At 39.5% G+C, this 13,030-nt stretch overlaps 1 protein-coding gene and 1 pseudogene across 2 annotated transcripts in view; one reads left to right on the top strand and one right to left on the bottom strand.

The window, feature by feature from the left end:
• The first annotated feature begins 281 nt into the window (after positions 1-281).
• The window catches only part of PRPF18 (pre-mRNA processing factor 18), a 45,509-nt gene continuing 32,760 nt past the window's right edge, over positions 282-13,030 (top strand). Inside the window, exons 1-3 of one of the 2 annotated variants that reach the window (XM_017874591.1) lie at positions 407-630; positions 10,444-10,521; positions 10,634-10,660. In XM_017874591.1, the coding sequence (XP_017730080.1) occupies positions 565-630; positions 10,444-10,521; positions 10,634-10,660 (171 nt within the window). In that variant the 5' untranslated portion in view covers positions 407-564. Of the gene's footprint in view, positions 631-10,443; positions 10,522-10,633; positions 10,661-13,030 lie in introns of both variants that reach the window. The other variant, XM_017874599.1, reaches the window with a different exon arrangement.
• Positions 4,443-5,304, bottom strand: LOC108530838 (60S ribosomal protein L6 pseudogene; annotated as a pseudogene).

Below are 13,030 nucleotides of genomic sequence, written 5' to 3'. Positions count from 1 at the left end.
AATGGATGTAGTCGTTTAAATTCACAGGAAATTTAACGGTGTAGTAATGAACACTGCTCTTTGACTCTATTGTTACAAGTTAGTATTGTTATTTAGATTTTCTCATCCTTTAGTACACTAATTTTGCAAGCAAGTAACTTCAGAAACCCTAATGTAAATTTCCAGTTAATAAAGATCTTGATTTAACTGGCATTATTGAGGTGTTCTTCGAGAAGGCTTTTGGAACGGAACTAGCAGGTGCAGAGGGTACTATAAAGACCCGGGTTTCAGTCCACGTTCACGTAAACCTCTCCACAAGGGGAACTACAGGCGCGCTGCCGGAGGGCGCCGCCAGGGGGCACTGACGCACAGCTGCTTTGGCCACGACAGGCGCCCCGGGACGCTCTCTTCCCCTCTCTCTCTCTCTCTCATCTCAACTTCCGCCGGAAGCGGCCCTGTCAGTTGTTGTCTTCAGGTGTTTGGGCTAGTTGCACTGTATATTCAGTGGGTTCGCGGCAGCCGGCCGAGTGAGGCTGGGTTCGAGGAGCTGGAGCGGGAAACTGGAGCTTAGATTCTGGCAGTGAGATGGACATTCTGAAATCAGAGATCCTTCGGAAGCGGCAGCTGGTGGAGGATAGGAACCTGCTGGTGGTGAGGACCCTGTGGTCGTGGGGGTCGGGATGGGAGAGTGAGTGTGTGTGTGTCAGGGTTTTGGGGTGAGGTTGACGATACTCAGAGGATTCGGGGCGGGGAAAGGGCTTAGCGAGTGTCCTGCCACTATCCCTGGGAGGCCCCCTTTAGATCCAACCCTTGGCGTCTCTGAGGCTGGAGAATAGAGTCTGGGGGCAGGGAACTTGAGTCCCATTCGTTACTGACTTCCTAAAGCTGGGTCAAAAGGAAAACACCTGGGTCTGGGAGCGGGAACCTGAGGCCAATTAACGCCCACGTCCAAAAGCCAAACCAAGAGGAAAATCCTCATCTTCCCATCACCGAGTAACAGAAGCTCCAGGCTGCTGCTCTCCCCGCATCCTTCCTTTCCCACCGCCTCTCGGATGGGAACGGAACGTACCCTGCATTGGCCGCGGGCCAAACACGGGCCATCCCTTCATCAGCATAGGGCGCCAATTCACCTGTCTTTAGCCACAGGCTCAAACCCTTCATCCGGATAAAGGGTAGCTGGTAGGGACCTCAGAAGGAGTACCTAAAACCCAGAAAACTTTGTAACCGGGGCCTCGAGCCGCTTGCTCGGGCCCACTCGCACCCTATGGAGTGCTATCCCGCGTTAATAAGTCCCTGCTTTTGCTGCTTCATTCTTGTGTTTTGTTACTTTCTTTGTGCGTTTTGTCCAGTTCTTTGTTCAAAACGCCAAGGACCAGGACAAAGTACACTCACAGCCTTCCTTCCGGTAACTACTCGGGAGCCTTTAGGGATGCAAGTGTGGGAACTGCAGGAAAACCCGAGGCTTTGGCTATTTCCCCCCGACTGACCCTGTGCTCCTCCAGTTTACCTAATTGCCCCCTATCCCCGCTCCCATCCTTCGGCATTCTTCAGACGTGCCTCAGTTCTCCTGAGAGTTCCCTTCTGTCGCCTTACGTAGGGTTTGTGCCCAATTGAAACATTGAACGCTGAAATCCCAGCACTTTGGGAAGCCGAGGTGGGCAGACCACCTGAGGTCAGGAGTTCGAGACCAGCCTGGCAAACATGGTGAAACCCCATCTCTACTAAAAATGCAAAAATTAGTTGGGCGTGGTGGTGCGCGCCTGCAATCCCAGCTACTCAGGAGACTGAGACAGAAGAATCACTTGAACCTGGGAGGCGGAGGTTGCAGTGAGCCGACATCGCATCACAGCACTCCTCCCTGGGCGACAGAGTGAGACACCGTCTACAAAAAAAAAAAAAATTCCTTCTAGCCAGGTGTGGTGGTGTGCGCGTCTAGTCCCAGCTGCTTGGGAGACCAAGTCGGGAGGATCGCTTGAGCCCAGGGGTTCAGGCTGCAGTAAGCTATCATCGTGCCACTGCACTCCAGCCTGGGTGAGAGAGCCAGTCCCTGTCTCTAAAAAAAAAAGTGATAGAAGTTCCTTTTTAATAGTAAATCCCAATTTTTTAGTTCTATTCCTTCTTCTTCCCTCTTCTTCAACACATGAAAAGTCTGTAGGCCTGCTCTTCACTGATGGGAATGCTAAGACTCTTGGAAAGGTACTGAAAAGGGAGAGAAAGAATTACATGATTTAGGAACTTCCTGAAGATGATCTCCCTTACTTTATGGTGTAGCAGTGGCAGTTTAAAGCCACTGCCTTGATTCTTGCTAAGACTTTAGCAAATTTACCATTGCTTTTCACCTACAGTGCAGATGTCATCAGAGCGAGCAGGCAGATAATGCCTTAGTATAGAAAACAGTTTTGACTTCATGAGTCCTCTCTGAGGGTCTTCAGGACCCATAGAAATCTGTGCATCACAGAACATCTGACTTAGATATTTGGATGTTGTGTACGATTGATGTATATGATGTAGTGTAAGTAAGTTAGAGTTCTTAGCTTGGTGGATGGCAAATTTCATCATCATTGAAACTTTAAAAACAGAAAGGTGGAGGTAATAGAATACTGTTTGGTAGGTATGGGGAAAAGCTTGTTCATATTTGTAAATTAATATTTTTATGTCTACTGCAGGAACCTTTTGCTGAGTGGTTGGGAGTATTTTAAATGTAGGTATTGGAATGCACAGCTGATAGGAAGGGCCAGGGTGTTGAAATCTAAGTGCTTTAAAGGGAAAAGTGAATCACAAAATATTCAGCCCACCCTCAGGGTTCACAACATGAATATTTGCATAATCATGTTCTTCGTCATTGAAGTGGACCAATCTGCAAAATAATCATTTTTTTAAAAAATCTTTTTTTTTTTTTTTTTTTTTTGAGACGGAGCCTCGCTCTGTCGCCCAGGCTGGAGTGCAGTGGCCGGATCTCAGCTCACTGCAAGCTCCGCCTCCCGGGTTTACGCCATTCTCCTGCCCCAGCCTCCCGAGTAGCTGGGATTACAGGGGCCCGCCACCTCGCCCGGCTAGTTTTTTTTTGTATTTTTTTAGTAGAGACGGGGTTTCACCGTGTTCGCCAGGATGGTCTCGATCTCCTGACCTCGTGATCCGCCCATCTCGGCCTCCCAAAGTGGTGGGATTACAGGCTTGAGCCACCGCGCCCGGCCTAAATCTTTATATTCTTTAGGGTCATTTATAATTTATATAAGCTTTTCCTGGGTGTCTTTCATTTTTTAATTTGGTAGTTGATTGAATTATCACATAATTCCAGCCAGAAGATAAGATTGAGTTTTCCAATCACAGAGCAGTTCAGACCAACAAAGGGCATACATGAAATGGGAATTAAAATACTGACACTCGACCAGGAGCGGTGGCTCACGCCTGTAATCCCAGCACTTTGGAAGGCTGAGGTGGGTGGATCACGAGATCGAGACCATCCTGGTTAACACAGTGAAACCCCGTCTCTGCCAAAAACAAAAAAAAAAAAAAAAAAAAAAAGGCTGAGGCAGGAGAATGGCGTGAACCTGGGAGGCGGAGCTTGCAGTGAGCCGATATTGTGCCACTGCACTGCAGCCTGGACGACAGAGCGAGACTCTGTCTCAAAAACAAAACAAAACGAAACAAAAACTGACATTCGTAGTTTCTGTTAACAGTAATGTTAGGCATCATGCAACAAATGTTTTCCAATTTAACTTGTACAACAAGTTACTGTTATTCACATTTACAGATGAGGAAACTAGAAGCTAAGAGAAGTTACATGACTCTAAGATTACGCAGCTGGCAAGAGATAGGGCCTGGATTTGAACGCTGTTCTGTTCCTACTTCAAAGCCTGCTCTGTTAACCTGTACAGATAGAATGGATATTTATTCACCTTACAAACACAGAACTAGTTTTGATAGGGCTAATGTAAGAAAGCAGTGGAAAATTATTAGATTAACATGTGATTTATATTTTTCAAAGTGCTGTATGCTATCTGATTTGAGCTTCACAACTGTTAGTGCACAAGGCAATGCTGTTTTCATGGATGATGAAATTGAGACTTAGAGGGTTACATGATGTTCTCATACTCCTTTGGCCTGCCACGATAGATCTCAAGTCTTAGACCAACTTGAGGGTGAGTACTCTTGCATGATGTAAGATGTAACACACACAACTAGGCATCTTTTCTATTGTGTCCGTGGGAAGACAGTTTTTAAATCTGCAGCTCTATCATTTCATGCAGAATAGTTGCTTTATATCTTTTATCTTTCCGCATCATAGTGTCTGTCAGTAACTTTCAGACTTTTTCACTGCCGCCTTCATAGTAATACATTTTTATATATTGATCTGATGTGGAAAAAGTTTTATGAAATAATTCTTACCACAATTGCAAATGATTTTATCATGTTGTATTCAGTCCTCCTTTTTTGTTATCAGTTATTTAATTAGGTTCTTCTTAAGAAATGTAGAACACCAATTTGTGGGGATAAATTCCATGAGTCAGGGCAAACACAGATCACAGGTGGCCCTGGAGCTGAGGAATAGCTTTGATTTTTGGTAAAATTTGTGAGTCCACAGCTTTCTGATCAATCTCATATTTCTCTTTTTCTGTACTGAAGATCTCAGCTTCCTTGTGTCTGGGCTTCTGCAGCTGCTGCTGCTTGAATAAGCATCAGTGGGATGTTTTGGAATTTTTACATTGCTGATAACAATTTTGGTTGAGGTGGCAATGACAAATTTCTGGTGTTTTCTTGGTAGAGGAACTCGATTGAGGACCAGAGGTCCAGTCACTAGTAACAAGCCACTAGCCAGCTGCTTCAGGAAAATCACCCTCTTGCCTCTGTGGAATCCAGTGAGGATGATCAGAATGGTCCTGGTGGTAATGCTGGCTCGCAGTTTTCTCACGTGTCAGCTGAGGGTTTTTTTTTTTTTTTTGCCGTGGCTCAACAGCTTTTGAGACACATTTTCAGTAGGAAAATATCTAGGCATTTTATGAAGTTTAACCACCTGGGTACTACCGTTCTTGTCACCACCAACTAGTTTTGTAACAGTTGCAAGAACCTTCTCCCTTTTCTTTTCAACCTTAGACTTAGCGGCTGAGTACTTCTTCTTACACCCGGCCTTTCCGGAATACACAGCAGATGGGGAATACCTGCCAATTCCTCTGACAAGGACAGGATTGCGCTGCAATGGTGCTTCCCCTTCTTGGGCTTCTTAGCTTTGAGGTGACTCTTTTTCACCTTACCACCAGCCTCAGCCTTCTTGGCTTCGGGTTTCTTCTCTTTAGAATCTGACTTCTCAACTTTTTCACCCACCATCTTGCAAGATGGGAAAGAACAAGTCCCTTTGTTTTAATTTTTTAGAAAACACTGGTCGGGGATCAGTAGATTGTCGTCATTACCGCATCTGTAGCTGGAAAACAGTTGTCTATGTGGTATTGTTCTTCCAGAAAGAAGAGCCACCTCATCTTTGGTCATTTCAAGTGGTGTCCCAGCTTTTTGTGGTTAATCCTTGATAGTTGAAACAATCAGTACTTAGCTTGTGAGTGCCTCTTTGTCAAACTGCCGAGAAGTGACTAAGATATCCTCTTACCACCTGTCCTAAAATGCCCTGCCTGGTATAACCACCCTGAGGTAAATGTAGTATCTGCATTGCTAGAACACCAGTGTTTTGGAGCCTAGAATTGGTGAGTCTTCATTTAATGCAAAAACCTCATGTGGAAAACCAGGCTGCTCTAGAAACTCAGTGGGGACTAATTAGTAGTTTTACTAGTTGTAGTTATTAGGATGAGCTATGTGTAGAATTTTAGCTTTTTTTTCCTTCCAGTATTTACTGCATCTTTCCTATATGAAAGATACTACAGTGTGCTGCAATAATAATGCTACAGTAATCAAAACGGCATAGTGCTGGCATAAAGACCAACCATTACATCACTAGAATATAACAGAGCACCCAGAATGGAGCCACCCTTACTCAATTGTTTGAGTTTTGACAAAGACACCAAAACCAAATGGAAGGAAAGATATTTTCAGTAAATGGTGCTGAACAACTGGATATCCATACGGAAAGAGTAAGCAATAACCCCTAACCCACATTATACAAAATATTCTGAAATGAAGGACCAACAGAAGGAATGGCAGGAACCAATATGGGAGACATTGGAAAGTAAAATTAGTAAGGAGAACTGTATACTAGTTCTAATACATTGGAAAATCTAAGTGAAGTAAATGGCTAAAAAGTACAAAAAAAATACAAGAAATAGAAAATCTAAGCAAACCAGTAAGTGAGGAAGACATAAGAAGAATCTGTAAGCTAAGAGAAGAAAGTTACTGAAGAAGGAAGGAATGAGCAGTTAAATTGAAGACTGAATGAGATCAGTCAGAGAAGTCCCTTTGGATTTGTACCTTAGACATTATTTATGATCCCAGGGAGGTTTTTTCAGTGAAACAGAATGGATGTCCATATGCTGAGGGGCTGCAAAGAGAAATGGAGGTAAGGAAGTGGAAGCGGATTAAACAGTTTAATGTGGTTCTGCTGTAAATGATACCCAGGGCAGAGTCTTGAGCATACTTAAATGATAATTGTCAAAAGCCAGTAGAGAGGGGAAGGATGAATATGTGAAGGAGAAAACAGCATTGATGGTGAGAAGTCCCTGAGGAACTGAGGTCTGAAGTAATTAGAAAGGGATTTGCCCTAGACAGAGGAGGGTTTTCTGTTCCTCTGTGAAATGAAAGGACCAAAGCAGATCCAGGTCAGGACTGGAGTTGGGAGGAATTTGGAGGAGTTCCTGACTGGTCGCTTCCGTAAAGTGAGATGGTTTAGTCATCTGCTGAAAATGAGGGGAGAATGAAAGGATGGGAAGTTCATGAGAATGGAGACAGTGGAATGGTCAGTGTAGACAACAGGAAAGAAAATGAAATGGATGAATACTCCAGGACCAATAGGCAATGTTGAGGCCCAAGTGGTTTTTGCCAGCGTTGTTTTGAGCATGCTGTAGGCGTGGAGAATGCCAAGTGGACTTAAACTTACTGGTCTCAGGTCTCATTCTCAATTATTGATAGCCCCAGAGAGCTTTTATTTACATAGGACACATTTATTGATAATTACTATATTAGAAATTAAAGCCGGGAAATTAAAAAATGTATATTCCATGTAGAAATGCAATAATAAACCCATAGTATGCTAACAAGTATTTTATGACAAGACGATATTTGCAAAACAAACACTTTAGTGAGAAAAGTGACATTGTTTTAGAAATCTCTGGCATATTAGACAGTTGGATTCTATTTCTCCCTCCAGTCTGTTGCTGTATGTTGTTTTTGTTTAAGTACATGAAGAAAATTCATCCACAGATAAGTAGTTGGAAAAAGGAGTATTTTAATAGCCTTTTCAGGTTTGTGGATATTCTTCTTGATACTACACCAAAACTACACAAGTGGTTTCTTAAAGATCAGTTACAATGTGGATTCTGAAATCATTTCATTGAATTTTTCATCCATTAAAGCCTGTTGATCTATTTTGCTCTTTGGTTGGATCTTTTTACCTACATGTGATTCTGTAACATCTTGATTTTGTAATGTCATGGTTCAGTGAGTTATGCGGATCTTCTTAATGTTGACATTTTCATTAGATAATATTTAAAAATCACATTTATTAATATCACCACTGATTTCATGGGAAAAGGCTTCAAGTATTGGGAAGCTATTAAGCTCATGGTGCTAGGTACAAGTTTTCTACTTTTCCAGTTCTCAGTTGACAGCTGGAATTTTATCATTGGTGGTAAATACCATCATTGTTTTCTTTTAACTTTAAGCTTGTTTTGTTCAATTCTGAGAAAATGTCTACCAAACACCCAAATCTGACTAATCAAACGATTGCGCAAGTGCTTTTCTTTGAGAAAACCATTCTACTTTAGTAAGTAACAGAAGTGCTTTATACATTTTATTTTTTCATGCTGATTATTAAAAGGCTGTGTACTCAAAGGTTGAGATTTAGGAAAATTAGACTTCGTCAAGAACGTTCTTAAGAGAAACTAGACTTTATTTTCTTGCAAGTGCATGTTGGTGAAGAATACAGTGACTACTGGTACAGTTTGAAAGCATTGCCTTTATTTATGCTGATGCCAGTAGTCCCCCTTCCCAAATCCTCCCCCCATGTTGCTTTTGGACGGTCAGTGCAAATCTGAGCGCAATGAAAAAGGGGCACATAATGTCTTAGTATATCATGAAAATAAATTTGACCTTGCAAAACCTCTGAAAGAGACTCCGTGGACCACATTTTGAGATGTTCTAGGCTTGAGATTTTGTTAGGTGTGTTCAATGGAATTGAGACATGGTCATCAAAGATAACATAGTCAAAAAGATTGGACCATGGCCTCTGGCCTGGAGATTTTTTCCTTTCTTTCTACATATCAGCCTTTTCTGAAAGGATACCAATGTGTGTTTGCCAACTTATTCGAAATATGACAATTATATACTACCTAGTCAAAAACAATTTTAGATGCCGAAATAATATTTTGGGAGTGAAGAACTGTAGCTTGGAAGACTAGATCAGAACAAAGGGTTTAAGGATCAGAGTTCTAGCTGCTACTCATCATTCTTGCTGAGTTCTGGGAATGTCACCTAACCTAATTCTCAGCTTTCTCACCTCTAAAAAGGGGTTAATACTATTTGCCCCCACCGTACTCAGGGTAGTTTTGATGTTCAGATGATACCATCGGTTCCTTACCCCAGATAATATCTTCATCTTTATTTCTGTAAAGCTGTGCTTGTTGTGTGGTAGATAAGTCTGGAAATGTTTATTGAGTTAACGAATGAACTTTTAGAAAACTTTATCCTGAAAGTTTTAAACATAACACAAAATAGATAAATTTTATGATGAGCCTCTGCATATCCTTTCCCTGAAACATGCAGCTCTAGAAAATGACGTGTTCTTTTAAAACCAAAATATGATCACACCCAACAAAATTAAAATTAGTTTGTTAATTTTATCAAATACTCTCCTCACATTCATATATTTTCCAGTTGAATTAAAATACATACATACATTTGCTTTTACAGTTGGTTTTTCAAGTCAGGTCAACATGAAGTTTGATCCTTGAATTTGCTTATTATGAATCTTAGTTTCTTTTAATGAAGAACATTGTCATTTTCTCAACTTCGCCAATTTTTTCCATGCCATTGACTTGCTGGAGAAACTGGGGCTAGTTTTGTAAAACGTCTTTGACTTGTCTGATTGCTTCCTGGCATATTGACACTTAGTTAATTCCTCTGTTCCCTACATTTAACAAGAATACTTCCTAGACGATGGCTGGGTAATTCCTATAGTATAACATAGGTGGTACATAATCTCTTACTGATGTCAAGCTTGATCGTTGGGTTCAAATGGTGGCAGGCTGATCTTTCCATTGTCACCAGCAGCTTTTTTCATAAGGTTTTAGCATCCATTGATGATCACTGCCTGAGTGAATGAGCTTTGGAACTATGAGGTGCTAAATACTTGTATGGAGGTAGTACAGAGGTACTATTATATCATTACTGTTAATACAGTAGGGAGCAGTATCTTTATTTGAACAAAGCCATCAGTGGAATAATATCCAAGAGGCAGAGCTGAGATAGCAACAAGCCTCCAAATTACGGACTGTAGATGTAACAATAAGGATAATTTTATGTATAATGTGGAAAGGACTGACATCATTTGAGCCACAGACAAGACATAGAGCTTGTCTCTTTACATCAAATCATATCAAAACAAATACCTTGTGAGAGGATCATTTGAGCCCAGGGAGTCGAAGTTGTGGCCTTGATTGTGCCACTGCGCTCCAGCCCGCGTGACAGAGAGATACCCTGTCTCCAAAACAAGCAAAAAACCAGAAAAAGGCACAAAACCCCCAAATATCCTTAAATCATTTTTTTAAATAAAAAGGTTCACCAAGACCACCCTATATCTAGATTATTTTAGGAACTGACTGGTATAATAAGGTTCCAGGAAACAAGAAAGAACTTATACTCCTGGAATTCCCTTGTTATGTGGGATTTCAAATGTAGGCTATATATGTCATAATTTTGTTTCTATTAGGAAAAAGTAATTGAGATATACCATTTTATGTGGTTCATAATGAATCCATTTGAAGAAATTATTGAACTCAAACATTAAGAAATCAAAACATTTGGAAAATATTCTTGGTCTCCTCTTTGCGGATGAACCTACCTACTGATTGATACTGCAAGAAAAATACTTGAACTTATCACACATCGGTGCCCTTAGTCATAGTGGAGGGTTGGTGATGTGTTTGGGGAATCAATGTATTCATCTCTGGAGCCAAAAAATATTCATTTTATCAAATTCTTGAAAAACTGAAGAGTGTTTTCAAAAGGTTTCTAAAGGTACTTGTTGACTGTGGGACATGAACTTTTGCCCAAGGATTTATTATTGACATAATTTTTTTTCTTGAATAGGAAAATAAAAAATATTTCAAGCGTAGTGACCTCGCCAAAAAAGAAGAGGAAGCATATTTTGAAAGATGTGGGTACAAGGTATGAATGTCTGCTTTTATGTTAAATTGTATATTTCTGAGTTTAAATTTATACAGCTGTTGTTAAATGACAATCATTGATCTCTGTTCAATTTATCAATGTTATACGTTAGCCTATAAATGAGAAGCCATCTGGAGAGGTATGAGTTTTGTTTTGCATTTTAAAAAAAAATCTTGAATTCAGGAAAATATATGCATGACTTTTGGCTTGGAATGGTTTGGCTTTTTGTGGATGGCATGAAGTGGCTTGAGATCAAAGCTTGAATTTTTTTTTTTTTTTTTTTAAATTAAGTCCTGAATCTGAGACTGCCTTATTTTCAACTCCACCACCACTCCTCTCCCCTACCTCTCCCAATAAAACAGTCTATCTGGAAAGAGTTCAAAACATTTATTCATCTAGCCACAGTAATGTTAGTGGTGGTAATTTCCCTGCCTTCTCCGGAATATTTTAAGCCATCGATTTTATGTTTGCGTTGTTAATACTTACTTTCGGGTCTTAAGAACCTCTGCCTAAAGTATAAAGCCATATATATTTATATGCCTTTGCTGTAATAAGGTATCATATTTCAAACACTGTTTAGTCTATTGGATAGAAAATGTCATCTTGAAATATTTCTTAGAAACAAATGAGTTGTCTGAAAGGCTTTGCTTGTATATTTTAGAAGAAATTAGTTGATAATGTATTGTGGTTTTATTGGGAGGGGTTAAAGGGTATAAGGTGGAGAAATTATGTTTAAGTTATTTTAAAAGAAGACTATATCTAGCTTAATTTTGAACTCAAAGCTCAGAGGTTCTATTGAAATACTTTTGCCAAATCATAAACTTGTAATTAACCTTTTGCTTGTGAAATATCAGTATAAGATAATACTTTTGTGCATGTAATGGGGAAAGTTCTGGAAATGGATTTATCCTGCATAGCATTTTTAGAAGGAAGCATGAGGAATGCACATGGTATGTATATGCATTTGGTTTGATTTTGTAGTGCTGTGAGAAGACAAGTATTAAAGAAAAATGTGGTTTTCAAAAGATACCAAGAAGTGACTTAAAAAATATTTTAAAATGTAATTCTATTTCTGACATGTTTTTAAAATATGGGAAAGTTTATACTTGTATTTTGATTTTTTTCCGTAAAGATATTTATTTGCTTAGTTAGGAAATGAAAATAAGTTAATAACCATTGAGTAGATAGATATTCAGAAAGAAACTCTCATTTGTGCCTGGCCCAGTGTTGTCTTACACACACTTGGTCTGGAATAAGAATCACTTACATAGGTTTACTCTGCTGGCTTGTGGCATTCCCAGATTCCTAAATTTGAACCTTTTCAGCTATTTTATAAGGTAGGAAAGTAACTTAATATAGTGGCAGTTTTTGCTTTTGTTTAGTGTGCTTTTTTGTTTATTTGTTTATATAGAGGAAAGCCCTGAAGCAAAATAATTACTGTAAAGATAATTGTTTATAACTTTGAGTCCAGCTGACTAAATGACTTAGATCTTTTCCCCAGAGCTATTAACTGCCATTGTATAATTAAATGTGTTTTCATCCTGAGATTTTAGAGAAATACGTTTTCATGCTTGAAAAGTAAAGCACAGGTGTTTCTTTCTAAAGATTTTTAAAGATTTCCGTCTTGGTAGTAATGATATAGTATTCATTACTTTTATTCTTTTGTAGAAATGAGTTAGCATTTTTTAAGGCTTGATGCTGATTTGACCTGTGAAAATAGAAAGGCTTAGTTTGTTACATTAATTTTACCTCAATATCAATTAGTTATGGTAAACATAAGCTTGAACTGTAAGCTATAGAATCATGAATTATGTAATTTTCACCATATAGCCTTTCTTAATATGAGTTTCTTCCTTAATGTTGATCTTCTTTTATGTTCTTTTGATCTTACTCCCACTTTCAGCATTTTGGATTTATCTTATGGTCAGATGGGAAACCACGTTTCAGTATCTTTTTACAGGCTCCACAAAGGGGCTTGTAAATTGCTGAATTCAGTTTTCCTAAACTGAGACTTGAGCAACAGATATGAGAAAATATGTGAAGAGATTGTTTTCCTACAGGTTCATATGAACAAAATGCCCACTCTTTCCCTGGGTGGCATTAATAGAGAGGTGCTTTTTTCCTTATATTTCTGCAAGGTTGGTAGCTCAGTTTGTGGACCAACTCTGTGTAGCATGAGGAATTTTTCTGTATTTCCAACAGTGATTTTCATACATTTGGAATAATACGTTTTGAAAAGCAGGGTCGGAAAAGCTAGAGCTTGAAGCTTCACAGGTTGCTGTTGGAAAGGAATTCTTTTCTTTTGTCTTTATTTTGAAGCTGAGCAAGAATCAAATAACACTGCAAGACAATTTAAAGAAGAAGAGCAAGTTGATTGTTTTCAGGAAAAGTACAGTCTTTAGAATCTGGGGAGAAAGAGAGTGCAAATTTCAGCCCTGTTAAATTTGGATTTTGGAAATCATGACAGTCGTGTCACTCTTTTTTTTTTTTTTTTTTTTTTTTTTTTTTT

Source organism: Rhinopithecus bieti, unplaced genomic scaffold (assembly GCF_001698545.2).
Source record: "Rhinopithecus bieti isolate Rb0 unplaced genomic scaffold, ASM169854v2 scaffold_1012, whole genome shotgun sequence".
Lineage (NCBI taxonomy): Eukaryota > Metazoa > Chordata > Mammalia > Primates > Cercopithecidae > Rhinopithecus > Rhinopithecus bieti.
The sequence above is the reverse complement of the archived record's forward strand: the minus strand, read 5'-3'. Positions and strand labels throughout refer to the sequence as shown.